Source organism: Clarias gariepinus, chromosome 2, assembly GCF_024256425.1.
Source record: "Clarias gariepinus isolate MV-2021 ecotype Netherlands chromosome 2, CGAR_prim_01v2, whole genome shotgun sequence".
Taxonomy (NCBI): domain Eukaryota; kingdom Metazoa; phylum Chordata; class Actinopteri; order Siluriformes; family Clariidae; genus Clarias; species Clarias gariepinus.
In genome coordinates, this window is record NC_071101.1 from 27,721,996 (window position 1) to 27,741,775 (window position 19,780).

A 19,780-nucleotide genomic window follows, 5' to 3' on the forward strand; every position below is an offset into this window, starting at 1 on the left:
AAAACCGCTCACGAACGAAAGTCACAGACCCGCCTCTTCGTCCGAGGCGCAGCCAATCACAGCGCGCCGTGTTCATCCCTGCGTGTTCGATTGGCAACTATGATTGTCAATCAATAAGGAAACGATTGGGGTTTTCATGGCGGAGTCGCGTGTGGCATGGAAAAGAAGAGGCGAGGTTTGTCTTTTCCTGGTGCATCACGAATGTCTGTGTAAATGTTGTACGTATTTTGATGGTCAGACATAATCATTGATGTCATAGGCATTGAAGTTGTTATTTATTAAGGTTACGCATTATAGATCAGGTGTTCTGTCAACCCATGCTACCATTACTATCATTTTTTTCCCACAGTTCTTCGCATGCAAAGACTGACACGCTCGAGAAGTGTTTCAGGTTATTTTGTTAATTGCGTACGAGAGCATTACTTTATATGGGACATTTGTCTGTCAGATTATGCTACCCCTAAATTCTCCACTTTAAGTATATGCTATAATAATGTATCAAATCATGCTACACTTATGCCTTATCTTTTGATTAACAGCAGAATTGGGCAGAACACCAGCACTAAGTACACCAGAGTGTTTGCAGTTTCTTCACTTTTCTTCTGGGTTATCTTGAAGTGACGCTGCTGCATGTACAGTAGATAAGATTTGGCGTTGGGGTGGAGACATGGACCTAACCTTGACCTTTCCTGGTCGACTGAACCCTTCCACGTCCTCTGCTTGATCAGCAGTGTAACACCTGTAGTGTTAACCTTAACGTTATTGATGAAAGTGCATCCGTTACCTTAATTAATGCTGTAAAACCTTCTGCTCATATCTGCATTTCAGCCTGGTTGGTCAAAAACAAACATTCAAGGTTGTCACGATATAAAATGTAAGTGCTGTGTGAAAGAGAATGAGAATGAGCCTTTATTTGTCATATTGACGTTACGGCAGGGTGAGTTTCATTTCTTTATTTTATTTTTCCTCCACATATCCCGAATGGTTTGGAAGGTACGGAGCCCTAGAGTGGACACATCGTACAGTGTATTTTTTCTTGTTCATTCACTTATTTTGCTAAATGGTGCATATAATTGAATAAAACAAGCAAACAAACTAGAAAGATGTGCAGACGTTATACTTGATTCAACAACCTTCCAACATACTCAAAGCAAGGGAACAAAATAAGTAAATGTTGCTCTTGAAATTACTCAAACTGAGAAAATGAAGTAAATAGGTACTCTCTCTTAATGTCAGGTTCACGAAAAAGGTGCACATGAATTGCTGCGTGTCCTAAAAAGGTTATAAAACCTATAAATGTACCATCTTATTAAAATTGTTCTTTTCTGTCCTTCTGATGCAATGATGGTGACTAAGATGTTGATACAGTTCCTCTATGTACACATATTTTATGCACATAAGTTAATTAAAACCTAAGACCAACTTGTATCTTGTACATACAAGTACCCAAATCAGACTACTTGTATATTATGTTCATAATTTAAAAGAAATAACACGGGAAAGAATTGTATCTAGTTCATACACACTTCAAGTGATGTAGTAAAACATGGCCGTATTTGATCTACTTTTTCTCCTTATGTTCACTTTGGGGCTCCATGGCCAGCCGTAGAGAAGATGGGCCAGGGGTAGCTCAGTGGTTAAGGCACTGGACTACGGTTTAGAAGATCCCAGGTTCAAACCCCACAACCACCAAGTTGATATTGTTGAGCAAGGCCCTTAACCCTCAACTGCTCAGTATAATAATAAGATTAAAGAAAATGTAAGTCGCTCTGGAGAAGAGCGTCTGCCAAATGCGTAAATGTAAGATGGAGCCTTAGTCAAGGGCTCAGAAGTGGCATGGTCAGGGTTTGACCACCTAATGTCCTGATTAAGTCACCACTGCACTAACTGCTCTACTACTGTTTGAAATATTACTGTCATTTTGAGCACTGACTAGAGAACACTGAAAGAGTAAATTTATCACAAAGGACACTTAGTAGAAGGTTTTAATGTTAGTACGCCTGCTTCACAGAAAATCCAATGTCATTTGGGATGTCATTTTGTCACAGACATTCAACATAAATATACATTTACAGTGATTGATAAACAGTAAGCCTTGTGCACTGGCCTTGGTGTAGTTCTCATCCTTATCACTCCAGCAGAGTTTCCTGTGAGGTAAAAGTAGAAATGAATCTTTGACTCAACTAATAAAAACACTGATGTGCACATGGACATATACATTCAAGTTTATTCTTATTACCTTTTGAGGATCAGTTGCAAGGTGACAGCGTGACTTGGAGCAGGTAAGAGTTCCAAAAAGACACATGATAATACAGAGAGCCAGCAGCACAATGCTGACCAACAACAGGTGGTATCTAGCTAGAGCTTTTTCTTCCTGGTAGAGTGGGGAAAAAAGTAAGACGATAATACAATATCCTGACTCCGTTATTAACAACAAAATACTCTGACATTTTTAAGACCTGCAGCTTACGGATGGAATACAGTACTCTACAGCTGAATAGTTATTTAGGGGCAAATTACTGATAAGAAAAAAAAATCAAAGAGTCAAAGGATGCAAGAGTGGCGGTAAATTATTGAAGTATATACACTTTATTCTAGTATCATTACCTTCTGTAAGGTTTTATAATATTGTAAGACAATGTAATCTAATAAGAAGATTCCTGTCCCTTGAGAACAGACCCCTTACTGTGCTTCCTTATGCCTTCTGTGGTAACATCTTCTATATCCTGTAACCAGACAAGGATACATCCAAATGGCTCCTGTCTGCTAGAACCCTTTTGTTTAATCAGGAGAATGCAAATGCATCTACTCTCACCTGTCTGTGTCCGGGTCCCTCTATGAATGACATGTTAATGACTGTTTTTTTAATGTTTGGGACGTAGCACCGTTTAAATGTGCTCCCTTTGCTGAGAATAAACAGAGATCTTCAGACATCATGCCTGCGTGTGTGTGTGTGTGTTTGTCTCTCCCGGTCGATCGGGCCTGGACTGGTAAGTGTATCAAGGTGCGGCGGAAACAACAAGAAATAACTCTTCTACTCTTAGCTTAAAATTGGACACTTCTTTACCTAACACCTTCTCAATATATTTATCAATTAACTCTCGAACTAAGAGGCCAAAACCTGTCCCAGCATGACAAGGCAACTATGCACAAAGTGAGCTTCATATAACATAATTCTCGAGTTCTTCCACTCCAACCTTAAGTGGACTACATAGAGCCCTGACCTCAACCGCACTGAACACCTTTGGGTTGAACACTGATTGCACCCCAGCTCTCATCACCTGACAAGCTAAGCACCTGATCTCACTAATACTTTTCTGGTTAATTGAGCAAATGCACATAGCCACATTTTAAAATCTAGTGGAAAGCCTTCTCAGATGACTGAAGGTCTAAGTAAAACCACATGGGTGTGACTGTCAGGTGTCCACATGGTGCCAAAAAAAAACTCACTTAGGTGCATACACGAGTGTTTTGAGATCTGCAATCAAAATTTGGAACGATACTTAAAGAGAATAATTTCTGGTGACGAGACACAGATTCATCACTACGAGCCTGGGAGTAAATGGCAGAGTATGGAATGGAAACTCCCTCAGTTGCTGACCAAGAAAAGCTCAACCATCAGCTTGATGCTGATACAGTTTTCAGTGATTCTAAAGGGCCAGTATTGAAACATTTTTAGGAAAAACATTCAACAATTAATAGTTGGATAAAAATTAAAAGTTGGATACCCATATGGATGGGCGATGGAAGAACCTCAGGCAAATATATTTAGAAAAAAATAAATTTAGGCTAAACGATAAAAAACCCAGTTCAATTATATAAAACATAGTGCAGCTCAGATATATATATATATATATATATATATATATATATATATAGTTCATTCTAATTTATTTACTATACAGCTTATCCAGTTTGGGTTTATGGGAAGCCAGGGGCACCAGGGCAGGGTGCCGATCCAAGCACACAACACTATGGGCACAATTTGGAAATGCCAATTAACCTACCCTGCATGTTTTTTACATATATCCTTGTTTTTATTTTGATATATTTTTTATTTAATAATTAATTTTATACCAATCCAGGATCTCAAATTATTAGAATGTTTCATAAGAACAATCAAAAAAGTAAAAGTATAAATGTAAAAAAAGTGTTAATTTATGCATGCAATACTTGGTCTGGACAACAGTCCAGTTTCTCTTTACCCTAGGTGAGACATTACTGATGATGTCTCAGTTTTGGAAGTGGCATGATACTAGGAATGCAACAGTTGTAGCCCATTGTGTGTGATGGCTCTTGATGCACTCCAGCATATTTAATGCCACACTTTTCCCTTCTAGTCAACTTTTTTATGAACATGCAGTAGTACACTGTACACTGACACATAAACAGTATTTACATTGTTTAAGTATTAATTTACTTAAACTCAAATTAAATATTCTAATATTTTGAGAGACTGGATTTTTTTTATTTTCATGAAGCATAATCACTGAAATTCGAACAATAAATTAAAAAAGACTCAAAAGCTTTCATTTTACATGTAATAAATCTGTGCACTGATGCACTGTTTTTGTTTTTTACTCCTTTATCTTCAGTACAAACTTATATTACTATCATGTTCGGAGTTGCACTGGATGCAGAACCTATCCCCTGAAAACTGTGAGGTGCAATGCCCGTCCATGCACACACATTTCCTCACTTCTCTGAAGTTCTCCTACCACAGAAAATGAGGGGGAATTTTAAGTCAACCCACATGGACACAAAAAGAAGATGTTAAAACTCCAAACAGACAATAACGCCACATTTAGCCAGGGACACTGCAGCTGGAGCAACATTCATTTTCAGATTTTATGTTATTTGTCTGCCCTATTTTGTGGTGTAATTGAACAAATGCTCTTTACACGATTTATATTTGTCATGTTATACATTTTCTAATTTAGCATTAAATAATTAAACATTTTTCACAGGAAATGATGAAACTGAAAGTTTATTATGTTTTTAAGTATTTATGCATATTGATTATTTGTACATTCTCCCACAATATTTACTACAATATGTACTACTACATACATATCCTGATGTGTTTTACCTGTGTGAGGAGGACCGTCAATTTGGGGTCAGGACTGAACTCAAAGCTGAGGCACGCTGGCGCATTAGAGCTCTTCTTATTTGATCCTATAGCAAGTGCCTTTACAGGAGACATGTTCTCTGGGTGTTTATTAGGTGGGCATTGTTGTGGCGATCTAAAAAAAAAAACACATCATCAGCCTACAAATGTATGATAATAAAATATCCATAATGTATACTGTAGCTGCTGTCTTTCAGAAGTGTTCTCGTACGTAGTTTGAGGTAGAATGTGACGTGGTGCTGTTATCTTCAGACAGGAGTAGGACTGGGACGTAGATTGCATGTTAGAGGGCTTATGAGTAGGTGCAGAATCAGTAGATGATATATGATTCTGTACATTCAACAACAGCGATATATTTAATGACTGTTTGCCAGCAGATCCTGTGGACGGAAAATTTATCCATTAAAAGCATTCCCAAATCCCTGAACACACACTAGCCGGTTTGCATTCTTTTAGAGTCAGTATACATACCTTTCAGGCCTAACTGGCTTCCCAGTAATGTGCTACTAATGCTGTTGTGATCTAGGTATTCTCCAACATGCATTAGGGGCACCAGCAGAAACCTGCTAATCACTTCAGTTTTTTGTTGTGTATTGTTGAACGGTTCATCTCCGTGATTTAACAGCAGAGGGGAGTTTATATCTGGTCTTTCATTTAAAAGATCTGTATCGTTTAACTGTGTGCAGAACTTCAACCGTGCAAGAGAACCCAGCAACTGATTCCAGTCCTAAAACACACATACGACAATAAAAGATTGCCAGCAAACTCAATCTACGACAACATGTTTTGGATAGATATGTCTGAATCATAAATACAAAGCATAACAGTACGGTTACCATGTTTATGTCTGGGTTCTTGATGTCATGGTTTTGTAAGTATATCCCAATGCTAATGAAAGCTCCAGCTAGGACCAGCATGCACATGAAAAAAACAGCAACAGGCGGATGCTGTATAATTCGATTCCTCAGGTTCGTGATGGGATGCCATCGAGCCATCATGCAGTCCAATGCCCTCACTAAAGCTTAATGCTAGAACACACAACATCAGACTTAAACACCGTAATAGTTTTGCTTTAATACACACACACAGAAGTTTTTTTTTTTTTAGGAATTTGTTGAATATGAGGTTCTACTTTGGAATTATTCAGCAAATAATTTAAACTTATAAATTTTTAAACAACAAATAAGTTGTCAATTAGACAAACCAAACAAACTGTAATCTACTTTGCTTATGAATAGCCAGAGAATCAGAAATATAATATACCTGGAAGTGTGTGTTTGTTCCCTACCATGGACACCGCTTCCAGAGTGTATCCTGTCTTATGCCTTAAGTTCCTATGACACTACACAGGATAAGTGGTATAGATGATGAATAAAAATAAAGAATCAGGACATACATCATGTAATGGTTCACACAGGTGGTGTAGATTAATGTGCATTTTAAAGAGTAGGTTTACAATCAATGCCTGCAAGTCTACTAGTACCTGCCTTTGCTAAGATTTGAACAATGCATTTTGGGGGGTTTGGCAAGTGCACAGCTACAGGTGAGAGTGCTACTGATAATAATGAAAATAATGAGAGATAAATAGAAAAAAAATTGCCATAGCCAAACAAGCAAATGCTCTAAATTTTACCAGGAAGTTTTCTGTAGATAAGTGTGACACATGGGAAAAAAATAAGTTTCGGGAATGATATTGTTGTGATTCTGATGTTATAAACTTACATTTTTCTATTTTAAGTAACTTAATATAGCTTATGTTTTAAAAATTGGATGTTAAGTGACTTATTCACTTAATGTACACAATCTAAGGTAATGGTTTGCTCACACACTTATTCCAATTGAAAAACTGCTCATGCATTAGAATACACACAAATTCACTGAAAAATCTGCTAAGGATTTTACTACCAAGACATTTACTTAATTTACCAACAGAGACAGTGCAATGTGATGTTAATATAAGTATTATGATATTATGTACAGTACTGTGCAACGTGTGTTAGGCACCCTTGTTTTTTTTCTTTTTTCCATTAAACAAAGTTTGTTATGCATGTTTATTTTATGACTTACTTAATTCAGACCCAAAAAAGTTCTGATTTCCAAACATTAGCATTTCAAAAAAAATAAAAATAATAAACACTTCCCTGCAGAAAAATTAAACTATAGGACGTATAAAAGAAGCAGGTGTAACAAATTCCTCAGAAGGACTGTCACTGGTTTTGGAGGATGTTCAGGAAAACTAAGCCGCTAATTTTATTATTAAACTGCAAAAAAATTATATTTTAAGTAAAGGATTGTCACACTAATTATTGACTTTGTTTTATTAATTACTGTTTACTGCTTTAACTTATTTTCTTCAACTTTGTTTAAAGACTCCCTTGCTTTACAGCACTTATTTGTATTTCCATATATATATATATAGTATTTTTTCTTTACCGTATTTAATTGGAACACATTAATGAGAAAAGATCTTCATTAATTGCTTGCAACAGGCACATATTCTGACCAATCTTTTATTACTTACTAAACTGGTTCACTTAAAGTTAACACAATGTCTTCAAGAGCCTCTAAATATGAGAGTCTAGATGTCTCTAAACCTAAAGCAAGATATTTTACTAAATTTTATTTAAAAGTAATTTTATGTCTGCAGCTCACGTCTGCTCAGATTGGAGGAGTGTATCCAGTGTCTATCCCAGGAACACTGGGTGTGAAAGAAACCCCAAACAGGCTTTAAGGAACATGCAAATTAACCCGAAGCTCGCAGAACAATGCTACCTACTCCACCATCGTGCTAAATTAAAAAGAAAGATAAAATATTTGTTTTCTTGTAGCACTGCGATGTATTTGTACGGTGCCCTGGAAGTCATCTAGAGGAGGAAAAAAAACGATCTGTGGCAACAGTTTTGTAATTTGTGAATTAGTTAAAAGACTCAATCATTCTTATTAAATCACAGTATTCTACCTCAAAGCTGCTACAATTAATATCTAAAGAATCATTGTAGGCATGCAGTTAAGAGAGTTTGATGCAGTACACTTAATAATCCACAATAAAACAATATATAATAAGATTCATTAACATGTAGCGGGGAGCTTTCTATTCTTCTAAAAGGCGTGCGCACAACGCAAAATCATTGAATTTGTGGGTACGGATTACAAAATCTGAGCGCACGGATGGTTAAACTGAGGGAACAGTTTAAGAAATGGTAGAAACGGATTATTAAATTGAGGGCACAAATTACAAAACTGTTGTCACAGATTTTTTTTTCTCCTCTAGGTGACTTCCGGGGCTCCGTATATTGGCACCCTGTCCATAGTGTACCCTGCCTTGTGCCCCAAGTCTCCTCGGATAGGCTGCAGGCCCTGTGACTCTGTATACACGATAAAGTGGTATAGATAATGAGTGAGATTTTTGTTTTCTGTTCTGCTTCACCAGGATATGTATGCACATGAATGTGGCCAAATAGTAGTTCCTCCTGGTTTCCAATCCTTCACTTACTGTAATACCAACACACCTTTTTATCGCCATCTTATGTCCTGGAATTCTGTGATAAACATTTCCAACTATATGTATAGAGTGTACACTCTAGTTTGCATTATGATTCAGTGCTGATTTTCAATATGGCATGAGGAATAGCATACGCCTACTACATACATGCTTTGACTGAGAACACACTGCCACTGACTGAGACAGAAACTCTCTCTCTCTCTCCTGATGGTTTGTGCCACTGCTCTCAGCACTCAGTATACTGTACAACACAGGAAAGTCCAGTATACTAACAGCAGCTGTTGACTCTTCAATACCAGAGGCATTTCACTTGATATCCTCACATGTGTTTAATTGATGACCCAACCCCCATGTACTCCATGACTGACTAAACTAACTACAATAAAAGTTCAGCCAGCTTCTTACTTATCCTCCGCTAAGCATTTAGCTGGTAGTTTGAGAACATGAACAACAACATCCTAAAAATGTAACTTCATATACTTGCTTAAATGGTTGTCCATACACTGTAAGCTTGCCTTTAGTTCGTCTCTGCCTTAAAAATATATTCTCTACGTTGCATGTTTACTTCTTGATGCGGAAGAAGTCTTTAGTGCAAGTTTCAAAATAAAGGCCCCTTTTTTTCAAGTTTTGGAGGCCAGTAGTGATTCAGTAACCAGTTGATCTTAACCAACATACTGGTGCGTTCTTTGTAAATGATGCTACAGAAAGAGTATCTTGAAAGTTCATTCGATTTCTACCAGAGTTGAGGGTTTGGTTCCAGCCTTGGGTCTGTGTACATGGACTTTGCCCAAAGCAGCCCCTTTCTCAAGAGACTTATTTTGGGCATCCTCACCCAACATCAGATCTCATTAATGCTCTTGTGACTTGTGAATGCTCTTGTGACTGACAAATCCACACAGCTGTCTTTCAAAATCTAGTGGAAAGCCTTTCCAGAACAGTGGAGGTAATTGTGATGGAAAATTAGAACTAAATCTGGAACGAGCTGTTTAAAAAACACACATGGATGTGATGGTTAGGTGTCTATTTTGAGGATTTGTTTTGGACACATAGATCATTGGTGGGCGGCACGGTGGCTTAGTGGTTAGCCCTGTCGCCTTGCACCTTTAGGGTCCAGGTTTGAGTCCTGCCTCAGAGTGCTGGGAATGGAGTTTGCATTTTCTCAGCCATGCTTAGCGGGTTTCCTCCGCGTAGTCCGGATTCCTCCTACTGTGCAAAAGTATGTAGACTAGATATATTTGCGTTCCCAAATTGCCTGTAGTCTGTGAATGAGCATGTGTGTGTGCCCTGCGATGAATTGGCACGGCGTCCAGGTTCTACCCCACTTCGTGCCCTAGGGTTAGGTTACACTTTTATTTTGAAAAAGAATCGGTATGCGGAAGTGCGAGTGTAGCTGCTTTCAACAAAGATCCCGGGTTCAGTTATTGGCTAAGAGTGTATAGCTTGAACTACATAAATTAATTCGGTGAGGATTAATGATGTTAGTGAGCGGATTACATGTTGCAGTTAAAAATCTTGTGCGAAATAGAGGATCTTCTGTGAATCCTGCAAACGGAACAGTTGGCGCCGCTGCTCGCTCGCTCGCGCACCTACAGTAGATACCGGAGATTAGCACTTAATGCTAAAGCCGCATGTTGTCTGTGTAAATACTGGGTGTGTGTGTCACTGTGCTGGGTTTATTTATCGTAACAAAGTGTAAAATGTAAAAATCTATTTTATTAAGGTCAAGTTTATTACAGATAGCGTGTCTATTTGTTGCTAACCTACTCCCTGTGCTGTTCATGGCGTTTAACCTTACTTGAGCACAGAGAGTAAAATCAGACAATGTCCTTACAATGCATTATGACTGTGTTATTAACTTTACACTATTCTGTCTCCAGACATGTCTTCCGACCCTCTTAAAAAGCGCAAGACTAAAGTGATCCGGAGTGATGGAGGCACTCCTGAACCTAAACGGGTTCGAGGTGAAGGAGACCAGGTCAGTGTTCCCCCTGTTCCCCCTGTTCTCCTCTGTTTTAGAGACTCTATCATGCCAAAGTCTTTAAATGAAAAGCATGACTGTTCAGGATGGACTGTAGTAGTAAACAGGGGTGGGAGTCACCAGGGATCACCCAATACGATATCATCACAATACCTCTGTGCCGATACGATTTGCGTTGCAGTTCTGTAAGTATTACGATTTTATACATATCCCGAGCCGATGTTCACTTTTTTTTTTTTTTTTTTTTTTTAATTTTGTTACAATTCTGCACATTATTTCACAAATTCAACTTTTGCGAAATATCGCATAGGATAAAGCGAGGTGGTATCAAAAAGTTTTCAGATTAGTTTTTTAATACCCCAACAGATTGCAGGACAAGGCTGCACACACACAGGAAGCACCGACCTTCATGAGTCAGGGTGCTAAAAGACACATCGAGCGTGTACATCGGGTGCTGTGCAACTGGTGGTGTTCTGACCATCTGTGTTATCACATCTGCTGTTTCATCATGGACAGCAAGTGCGATCAAAGGTGAAATTCTGTGTGAAACTGGGTAAATCTACTACAACGATGTTTGACATGATTCTGCAGGTTTACGGCGATGCTGCAATAATGAGTCGTTCAAGGTGTTTTGAGGGGACGTGTGCTTCAAGAGCGGTCGAACATCACTGGAAGACAAGAGATCAGGAAGATCTTCAACAAGCTTAATTCCCGAAAATGGCAAAAACATGCGGCAACTGCACAATGGTCTTGGGAGAGCAATCCACAACGTTGCTGCCATTGTCGGTGTGTCATACGGAACAGTCCTGGCAAACCTCGCGTGTGATTTTAACGTGCGCCGTGTTGCTGTAAAGTTTATCCTTAGGCTTTTTCTGAAAAAGGCTAATCAGAGGCTTTTTATTCCACACAACTTTGGATGATATAATGCTATAAAAATGCATTTCTGTTGCACAACTTAGAAGCTTGCTCATTGGAGCAGTGGAAAAAGGACCATATTGTAGAGCAATGGGTGCGTCAGTTTAGGAAGAGAAACGCATAAAGAGATGCAACTTTTTAGGGCAAGCAGTATAAATGCTGTAAAAAAAATCTTTTTTTCTATCTATAAATATTTAAAGACCAGTTTGAAAGATAATTTTAAATCATCAGTCCGGGAAAACTAATCTTTGGCAATATTTATAGTTTTGTGCCCATGTATGCACATTTCAAAGCAAAAATGTAACTTTCATGTTTGTTCCTTTTTTTTTTTTTTTTTTATCTTTACAGTCTGCAAAATTTAAGCCAAATACATCTTTAAGTAATCAGTTTTTTTTTCTGTAACGGTGATGTATCTGTTGCCCTCTAAAGATCCTAGCTAGGAACATCAGTCGTCAACAATCCAGTCGCCTCAACTTGCTACTACAGTACATCCGGAATCAGCAAAATCAATAAAACGTTTTATGATCCATGTCATTGAAGATGTCTAACAGAAGTTATGTGAGGAACAGGTTGCTAAGATGCCAGGCTTATTTTATGTTAACTGTTATTGATAGGCAGGGGTTCCAGTTCTGCTCAGCTCTGTTGGCCAGAAGAAGCTGTTGTCAGTGAGGACTCAGACTCATATAGTATGATATACTTCAGTCTCAAAAGCACTCTCACTTTTCTCTCTATACATACACTTGGGTGAGAGAAGGGGGTAATTGCACAAGACGGTTCTCTGCATCTGACTAGACCGGAATAGATTGGCTTGTGGATAGGAGGGAATGCACACACTGTCTATACACATTGTCTATGCATCTCTGACTAAATGTGCCTTCATTAGGATGTACGTGCATATAATGAAGAGGTGGAACTGGAGGGTCGAGACCCTGAACAAGATTACGCCCTGTATAAGAACACCTGTGAGGCACTGGCTACACTAATGGGGGAAATCCAAGAACTAAAAGCCGGTGGAGCAAAAGAAGGGGTGAGTACTTGAACAGCTATTTTGAGTGAAAGAGTATAACTCAGGTAAACGTACCACTGATTGTGTGTTTGTGTATCCAGAGTGCAGAGGTCGAAGCAAAACGCAGGCAAGGATGTGTTCACTTTATTACCCTAAAGAAGCTGAATCGTCTGTCACACATGAGGCTTAAGAAAGCACGGGATCAGACACATGAGGTACACGCACACACTGCTCTGTCTTTTAATTTTTGTCCAATTTCTAGTGCACCTACAGTATATGGAGGTGTGTTTATTCGTTATTTAGGCGAAGCAGAAAGTGGACGTGTTGCACCTACAGCTTCAGAACCTTCTCTATGAGGTCATGCATCTTCAGAAAGAAATCGGCAAATGCCTCGAGTTCAAGTAAGTGGTTGTTTATCTTGATGGAACGAGGGTTTTTAAGCTAGCATTTATCGTTCTTAAATATGATGTTAACATCAGCCGTGCTGCATGATTGGGCAGAATTTCTTTTAAAATAAACGGTGCGTGTTTGAAAAAATGCAGTCGGCTGGCGTCAATTGGTTCAGAGGAAACACGTGATAGTCTAGAGTGGTAGTAGTAGCCTTAATGTGGGAGCTCCCTAGTAACGGGGAGGAATTGGCCACGACTAAATTAGGGAGAAAATTGGGGGGAAAAAATCCCAAAAAATTATAATAAATAAAATAGCAATTAAATTGTATTTCATTATGTTTTCATTTTGACCAATTCCTTACTGCACACTGCTACAGTAATTAGATTTGTTTTGTTTTGTTTTTGTGGAAGCCAAGAGTGTTAAAAAGTTATAAGTACTGACAGCATTAAAATTTTTCAATAGAAAATTTTTTCTTAAACATATATCTGTCGGACAGATAATCAATTAGACAGGGTTATTTTTTTATTTTTTTATTGGAATTAATGTATACAGAAGAAGGTTTATACATATATTCTTCCTTTTTTTTTTTTGTAAAACTTCTAAGAAAAAACCTGCTTGCTACACAGTGTGCTGTAGTACCTTTAAATAATTTATTATAATTTTTTTCATATTTGTAGGTCCCAGCATGAAGAGATCGATTTAGTCAGCGTTGATGAGTTCTTTAAGGAGGCCCCGGCTGAAATCTCTCGTCCTCATCTCACCAAAGACGACCCTCACCAGCTCACACTCGCTCGACTGGACTGGGAACTGGAGCAGAGAAAGAGGTGAGAAACGAACAGAAATAGCCACGCCCTCTATACAATCTGTCATCATGCACACATGTATACAGCGGAATTAGGACTGAGCACATCATAATCAAATTTTTTACTTACAGTTATGTTAGCGTGATCACCTACAATAGAAATCATTGTGTTATTGTTTTTATTAAATATGCATAATAAAACATGCTTCATATTTACATGTTTTAGCTGAATTTGATGTGTGTGTGTGTGTTTAATCGCGTTTGATCAAGGTCACGCATTTAAATCATTCATTAGATGACTGTGAATGGGAACTGACAAAAAAAAATCATGTTTATAATTTTAGCTGCTGTCATGCAACCCTACAGTGTGAAGGGTTTTAAAAGCGACTTGATCGGTTAGGATTTGGTTGTTGTTTGTATTTTAGGTTGGCTGAACAGTATAAAAGCTCACTGTGCTCTAAGGAAAAGATCTTGAAAGGAATTGAATTGAAGAAGGAATACCTGGGAAGTCTTCAGCCAGGACTACAGGCCATCATGCAGGTAAGTCTCGGCAGATGCGAACGGGGATTAATCCCAGGTTTTAATAGCATCCATAATTAGTTTTATTTTTAAAGGAATAAATCCAATTGTGTCTAGCTTGCTTGGTCTAAGCTTGTTATTACATTTACACTGTGTTTGTTGATTTGAATGTATTAGCTATTCTGGAATTATTAGTGAATCTGTTATGCGTGCTAAGGAAAAGAAAACAGATTGACCAACCTCTCTCACTCTTTCATTCTTTCTCTCAGGCGTCTTTGCCCGTGCAGGAGTACTTATCCATGCCATTTGAGCGTGTGCAGAAACAGGTTGAAGTTGCACGGCACCTTCCTCCTCCTCTGTATGTGCTGTTTGTGCAGGCCGGAGCTTATGGACAAGCCTGTGGTAATGCAGATGTTTCTCTTACAGAAAACACACTTTTTTTTTTCCCTCTTTTTCAGCTGTCAAGGAGTGATGTGGAAATAGAAAATGGCACAGCTGATTTTGTCCATTTAAAAAATGTGGACGTGTGTGTTTGTGTTTCAGATAAAAATCTATCTGTGTCTATCAGTGGAGATGTGGATGAAGCCAAGGCGTTGTCTCGACCCCCCGAGGACTCTCAAGGTAAAAGATGTGCCGTTGTAAATGCTTTTGGTTTGTTTTTCTCGGTTCCTATCTTGAAAAAAATCAAATATAAAACATCTAAATGGATTATATTGATTTATTGGCTGTTTTTTTTTTTTCTTTTAAGATGATGAGAGTGACTCTGATGCAGAGGAGGAGCAACAGAACACTGTAAGGACACTGTCTCATTTAGCCCTTTCTGTTTCATTGTGCCCTCTAGCACTGATCTTATTTATTCTAAACAAAAATGCAGCTAGATTTTAAATAAATCCTCATGAATTTCTGCTACTGTTGTCACACTTTTATCTCAGAAACGACGGCGTGGTACAGTTGGTGTTCAGCTTGATGACAAACGTAAAGAAATGCTGAAACGGCATCCTCTCTCATTGTGCGTCGACCTCAAGTGTAAAGGTGTGCGAGTGCACTGAGCAGACTATTTCATTCACATTATTCATTCTAAAATGCACTAACCTGCATGACTGTGTGATGTCTGTTCTGTTTTCCCTGCTCTGGTGTAGATGGCAGCGTGTTGCACCTGTTTTTTTATTACCTGATGAACCTCAACATTCTTACTATGAAAGCTAAAGTTTCGGCCTGTGCGGACCTCTCTGGGGCCATCAGCGCAGGGTGAGCTGTCATGTTCTAAAGTGTCCAAAACAAAAGTTCAGGGCAAGATTAAAGAAGCTGTTTACAAGTGTAATTAAAGAACTTCTCAGTTTTGGGGTTATTTTTATTTTTCCTAAACTACGCCTCTCTTCCTTTGTAGGGAGCTTCTAAATCCTGAATCTCTGTTGAACTGCCTGTATGCTAATGATGATGGCCAAGAAACCCCCAATCCTACCAACCGCTACCAGTTTGACAAAGTGGGGTAAGGCAATACACTCAGGCAGACTACAGCTGCAGTTGTTTATGCATGTAGATTGGTAGTGTCTCATCTCACTTTCTTTTTATATAGCATCACAACTTTTGCTGATTATGTGTCTGAACTTGGACATCCGTACATCTGGGTGCAGAATCTTGGAGGATTGCAATTTTCCAGTGACATACCGCAGGTATGAGTGTGTTCCTCAATGTGTTTACTGCAGCGCATTGATGTCAATATGTGTTAACATTCTGAATTAAGTTAAGCCTTTATTTGTCACATATACATTACAGCACAGTAAAATTCCTTCTTAGCATTCCCAGCATAACTGGGGTCAGAGCGCAGGGTTAGCCATGATACAGCGCCCCTGGAGCAGTTAGGGTTAAGGGCCTTAATCAAGGGCCCAACAGTGGCAACCTGGTGGAGCTGGGATTCGAACCGCCGATCTTCCGATCAGTAACCGCCGATCTTCCAATCAGTGCCTTAGCCCTCTGAGCTACCACTGCCCCTAATTAGTTATGTGAGGCAAATTAATGAAGGCCGAATAGTTACCAGAAGGAAACAAAAACAATAAGGCGGGTGAAAATACCACTCTTGTCTCTCTTTTCAAAGCGCAAGGGCGCTTAAGATACATAATACTGAATATATGAATATACTGTATTGCACTCCCCCTGCATTGCAAGTGTGTCCTCTTGTGGTGAACAAATTAATAGATATGTAATCTACGGCCAAACAGAACCATGTATCATTTAAATGTTTTTTTTAATGCAGGTTGATTAACCATTTACATCTGTCTTATTACTGAAAAGTGTTAATTTGCCCTATATATGGAGCCTTGTGGTACACCACGTATTACTGTATTTATGTAACAGGTTTTTACTATGATGCATATGTTAAGAGTTAAAAGAATGATTGATTTTTGGAGTTGATGATGACACGCTGTCCTATATTTGGTCACAATTTGATATAATACAGAAAGTGGCAGATTTGGGTGATTGTGATTGATTCATTGCAGGTGGAAGCGGCACGCAGTTCTCTCAGTGCCAGTCATATGGAGAGAACCATAAAGCTCCTGAGAGGACGTCTGCTGTCTCGACTGGCTTTGCACAAACAATTCAGCTCTCTAGGTTTACACTTTTCCTTGCCTTTAACATGCATGGTTTTGAGAATGCATTTATTAAATAAAGCATAATAAGAGAACCTTGTGATGGGAAACCAGGGGCAGTTGTAGAACTCTGTAGTGCAAAATGAATTTTTTTTTGTTGTAATCTCTTCCTAAGATGTAGTTTCTTCCTTATGGAAATTGGGAAAATAAATTAAGGATTAATTTTAAAATTACCACTGACTGAAATGTTTATGGTATCATTCTGTGAAAATATATTTTTCATAAATGTTAACTGACCCGTGCTTCCATTTTAGAGTAAATGTTGTATATTAATTTATTTATGCATTTATTTTATTTTTTATATGTTCTAAGAGCTGATTTTGTTGAAACCAATGAAGATGTCCTTTAACTCTGTTTCTAATTCGAAGTTTTGTTGATTGTGTTCATTGCAGAGCACAGCATAATTCCTGTCTCCACTGAGTGCCAGCATCTCTTCCCAGCTAAAGTGGTCTCTCGCTTGGCTCGCTGGACTATGATGAACTACCAGGATTTTCTGGTATGTCTGTTTGTTTACCAGGACTTTTTACTTTGTTGTAGTAGAACTATAATTATTTTATGGTTTTGGCATTGTGTCTTAATTAAAAAGATTTTTGTGTTGCACTGTTGTCAGCAGGAGTGGAAGTTAGTTTGATTTGGTTCTCTGGGTTTAAGATTTATACTTGGGTGTCCTACAACACAATACAAGCCACTTATTATTTTACTTATAATTTTTAAATTTTTTTAATGCAGGATGGAAGAAAAGCCACATGTTCATTAAATAAATTTATTGTGACCAAAACGTTTTTTGTGTGTGTGTAGGAGTTGGGCTTTGTTCAGCATGTGGTAAATGCTGGCCTGGTGAGGGAGACTGATCTGTTCTTTATGGCAGTAGTGGAAAGGGGAACAGGTGAGTAGGAGTCAAATGTGATCCATTTTACTGAAAACGAAAAAGTGAACTGAGGATGGAATTTAAAATCACAATCATAAAACTGCCTAAAAGCTCCAGTGTGTTCTGATTTTGTGGCTCAGCTCGTCTTCAGGCTGCAGTGGTGTTGAATCCTCGCTATCCGGAGGTCACTCCTCTCTTCTCGCTGTCGCTGCACTGGAAAGGAGAGCGCAGTGGCCGCACAGACGATAACCTGCGGGTAAGAGTGTAATTCTTTAAGAGGAAGAGATGTTCTACTAAAAAATGTTTTTTTTTTTGACTGTTGTAGACTAACTTTCGATTTTACAAGAGGCATTCAGGTCAGACCTGGATCTTTTTATTGTGCAGAAACACAGAACACAATTATGAGTAAAAACTATCTTTATGTCTCTATATAATCCCCTGTTACGCTAATCCACTAATCCACTTATCTCAGCCAGCTTTTCACTAGTTTTTGGATACCATCAATGTAGAAAGGTTTCTCAGTACTCCAAAGCCATGATCTGATCTTTACGTTGAAACGCTTACCTTCCTGGAACTCCTTTAATAGCCCACACTCCACTGAGGTCAGGATTGTACAGGGATGAAACACCCAGAGGAGTTCCTATACTGTGGTGATCAAAAATGGTTGTGTGTACAGTTTCAGAAAAATGTCTCTCTTCCACAAGTTATCCTTCATTTTTTTAAGGATCACGTGTTCCACATGCTGATCACTGCGACTAAGAAGGCATCTGTAAATATCAATTGGTTTTAACACTTTAATTCGGCAGAAATTTCATCAATAGTTCCGATTTGACTTGACAGGGCCTCATAGTAATCAGTAGATCCTTTAAATTGTATTTTTATTTACTTAATTAATTCAATAGATTATTAAAAATACCCAAAATTTTTCCATGTTCACTTTTTCAATTATTTATTGAGTGTGAAGGAAAAATGCACAAGAGACTTTCAATGAGCAGAATGGGTTTAATAAAATGTAGAGCTTCCTAAGACAGCAGTTTAGGAGTCCAAGTAGTATTTATTTATTTAGTTATTTATTTTTTGTTGCATCATGCACCTTTTAATCGAACATGTTCTGAGTTGGAAATCAACTGTATAAGCAATCGTATGTGTCACATACAAACAATTATATACAGTATGACATTTTCTGATTGGTTCTTCTTTGGACAGGCATTGGAGAGCGAGGTAAACGTGTTTAGGTCTGAGCTCCTGGGACCTCGACCAGGGCTTCAGCTATTGACCAACCAGATCCAGCGTCTCTGTGTGTGTCTGGATGTTTATCTGGAGACTGAAAGCCAAGTGTGTGATGGCTCAGAGGGCCCAAGAGAATTTCCAAGAGAAAAGATGTGCTTACGCTCTGCCAGGTTAGTACACACAGCAAACCGCCATATAACATCAACTGAGATCTTTTGCCTAAGTAATGACCAGCCTTTTTTTTTTTGTCCACATACCTCAGCCACTGATGTAAATGTTTTTATACTTTCAGGGGGCCGAATCGTCTGAAGCCTTTTAAATACAACCACCCTCAGGGCTTTTTCAGTCATCGTTAAATCTTTGTCGCTCCTCTTCTCTATATTTTATCTTCTTTATTCTTTTTTTTTTTTTTAGAGCTTGAATTTTTTTTCCCCCAAGTGTTTGATTCTATATTGTAATGTTTCGCTGTGTAGAATAAAAAATAAAACACTTTGTGATACATTGGGTCTCACTTGTGGATTCTTTGTCAAACCTTTACATTGAATTTGGTTTTAACTTGTGCAGAAAGCCTCATATCCAAGATGTGAGAACTTTTATAAATAAGTGGAACATTCATGTTATTTCCTGTTCTACTCTTTAAAAGAGTAGAAAAAATGAATGACTGAAATAAGTGATATTTTAAGTTAAAGTTATATAGCTGAAAAGTTTCAAAGGTTTAAATTTTCAACCAAATGAAAGAAAAAAATCGTTTGTTTTATGAATTTTACCTCTCTATTATCTTTATTTCTGTTCTG

The 19,780-nt window shown here is 38.2% G+C and overlaps 2 protein-coding genes across 7 annotated transcripts; one reads left to right on the forward strand and one right to left on the reverse strand.

Moving 5' to 3' along the window:
- The first annotated feature begins 152 nt into the window (after positions 1–152).
- Positions 153–19,487, forward strand: thoc5 (THO complex 5). 3 transcript variants are annotated; one of them, XM_053512367.1, is made up of 21 exons: positions 153–175; positions 10,508–10,605; positions 12,138–12,209; positions 12,407–12,550; positions 12,631–12,744; positions 12,833–12,930; positions 13,597–13,743; positions 14,147–14,261; positions 14,510–14,642; positions 14,784–14,861; positions 14,989–15,032; positions 15,173–15,272; positions 15,380–15,488; positions 15,628–15,729; positions 15,817–15,913; positions 16,739–16,850; positions 17,281–17,384; positions 17,687–17,774; positions 17,897–18,012; positions 18,963–19,156; positions 19,279–19,487. In XM_053512367.1, exons 1-21 carry the CDS (start codon positions 157–159, stop codon positions 19,340–19,342), a joined length of 2,148 nt encoding a protein of 715 aa, XP_053368342.1. In that variant the 5' UTR covers positions 153–156; the 3' UTR covers positions 19,343–19,487. The 3 variants fall into 3 exon arrangements, with proteins under 3 accessions (XP_053368342.1, XP_053368343.1, XP_053368344.1); XM_053512368.1 differs by lacking the exon at positions 12,138–12,209; XM_053512369.1 differs by lacking the exons at positions 153–175; positions 12,138–12,209 and adding an exon at positions 10,258–10,280.
- zgc:158398 (uncharacterized protein LOC568894 homolog) lies at positions 1,977–9,208 on the reverse strand. 4 transcript variants are annotated; one of them, XM_053512373.1, is made up of 7 exons: positions 9,133–9,208; positions 5,965–6,156; positions 5,600–5,855; positions 5,340–5,508; positions 5,090–5,243; positions 2,240–2,374; positions 1,977–2,147 (listed from the first exon to the last, which is right to left on the reverse strand). In XM_053512373.1, exons 2-7 carry the CDS (start codon positions 6,124–6,126, stop codon positions 2,130–2,132), a joined length of 894 nt encoding a protein of 297 aa, XP_053368348.1. In that variant the 5' UTR covers positions 6,127–6,156; positions 9,133–9,208; the 3' UTR covers positions 1,977–2,129. The 4 variants fall into 4 exon arrangements, with proteins under 4 accessions (XP_053368348.1, XP_053368346.1, XP_053368347.1 ...); XM_053512371.1 differs by having other exon boundaries at positions 9,115–9,201; XM_053512372.1 differs by having other exon boundaries at positions 9,111–9,189.
- Positions 19,488–19,780: the final 293 nt, after the last annotated feature.

Excerpts from the sequence above, each read along its gene's own strand:
- thoc5 (XM_053512367.1), top strand. Across the intron at positions 15,730-15,816 it reads TACCAGTTTGACAAAGTGGG|CATCACAACTTTTGCTGATT; the intron begins GTAAGGCAATAC and ends CTTTTTATATAG. Across the intron at positions 17,385-17,686 it reads TGAACTACCAGGATTTTCTG|GAGTTGGGCTTTGTTCAGCA; the intron begins GTATGTCTGTTT and ends GTGTGTGTGTAG.
- zgc:158398 (XM_053512373.1), bottom strand. The coding sequence starts at position 6,126 with ATGATGGCTCGATGGCATCCCATCACGAACCTGAGGAATCGAATTATA. Across the intron at positions 5,509-5,599 it reads AAGCCAGTTAGGCCTGAAAG|GATCTGCTGGCAAACAGTCA; the intron begins GTATGTATACTG and ends TTCCGTCCACAG. Across the intron at positions 5,244-5,339 it reads CACATTCTACCTCAAACTAC|ATCGCCACAACAATGCCCAC; the intron begins GTACGAGAACAC and ends TTTTTTTTTTAG.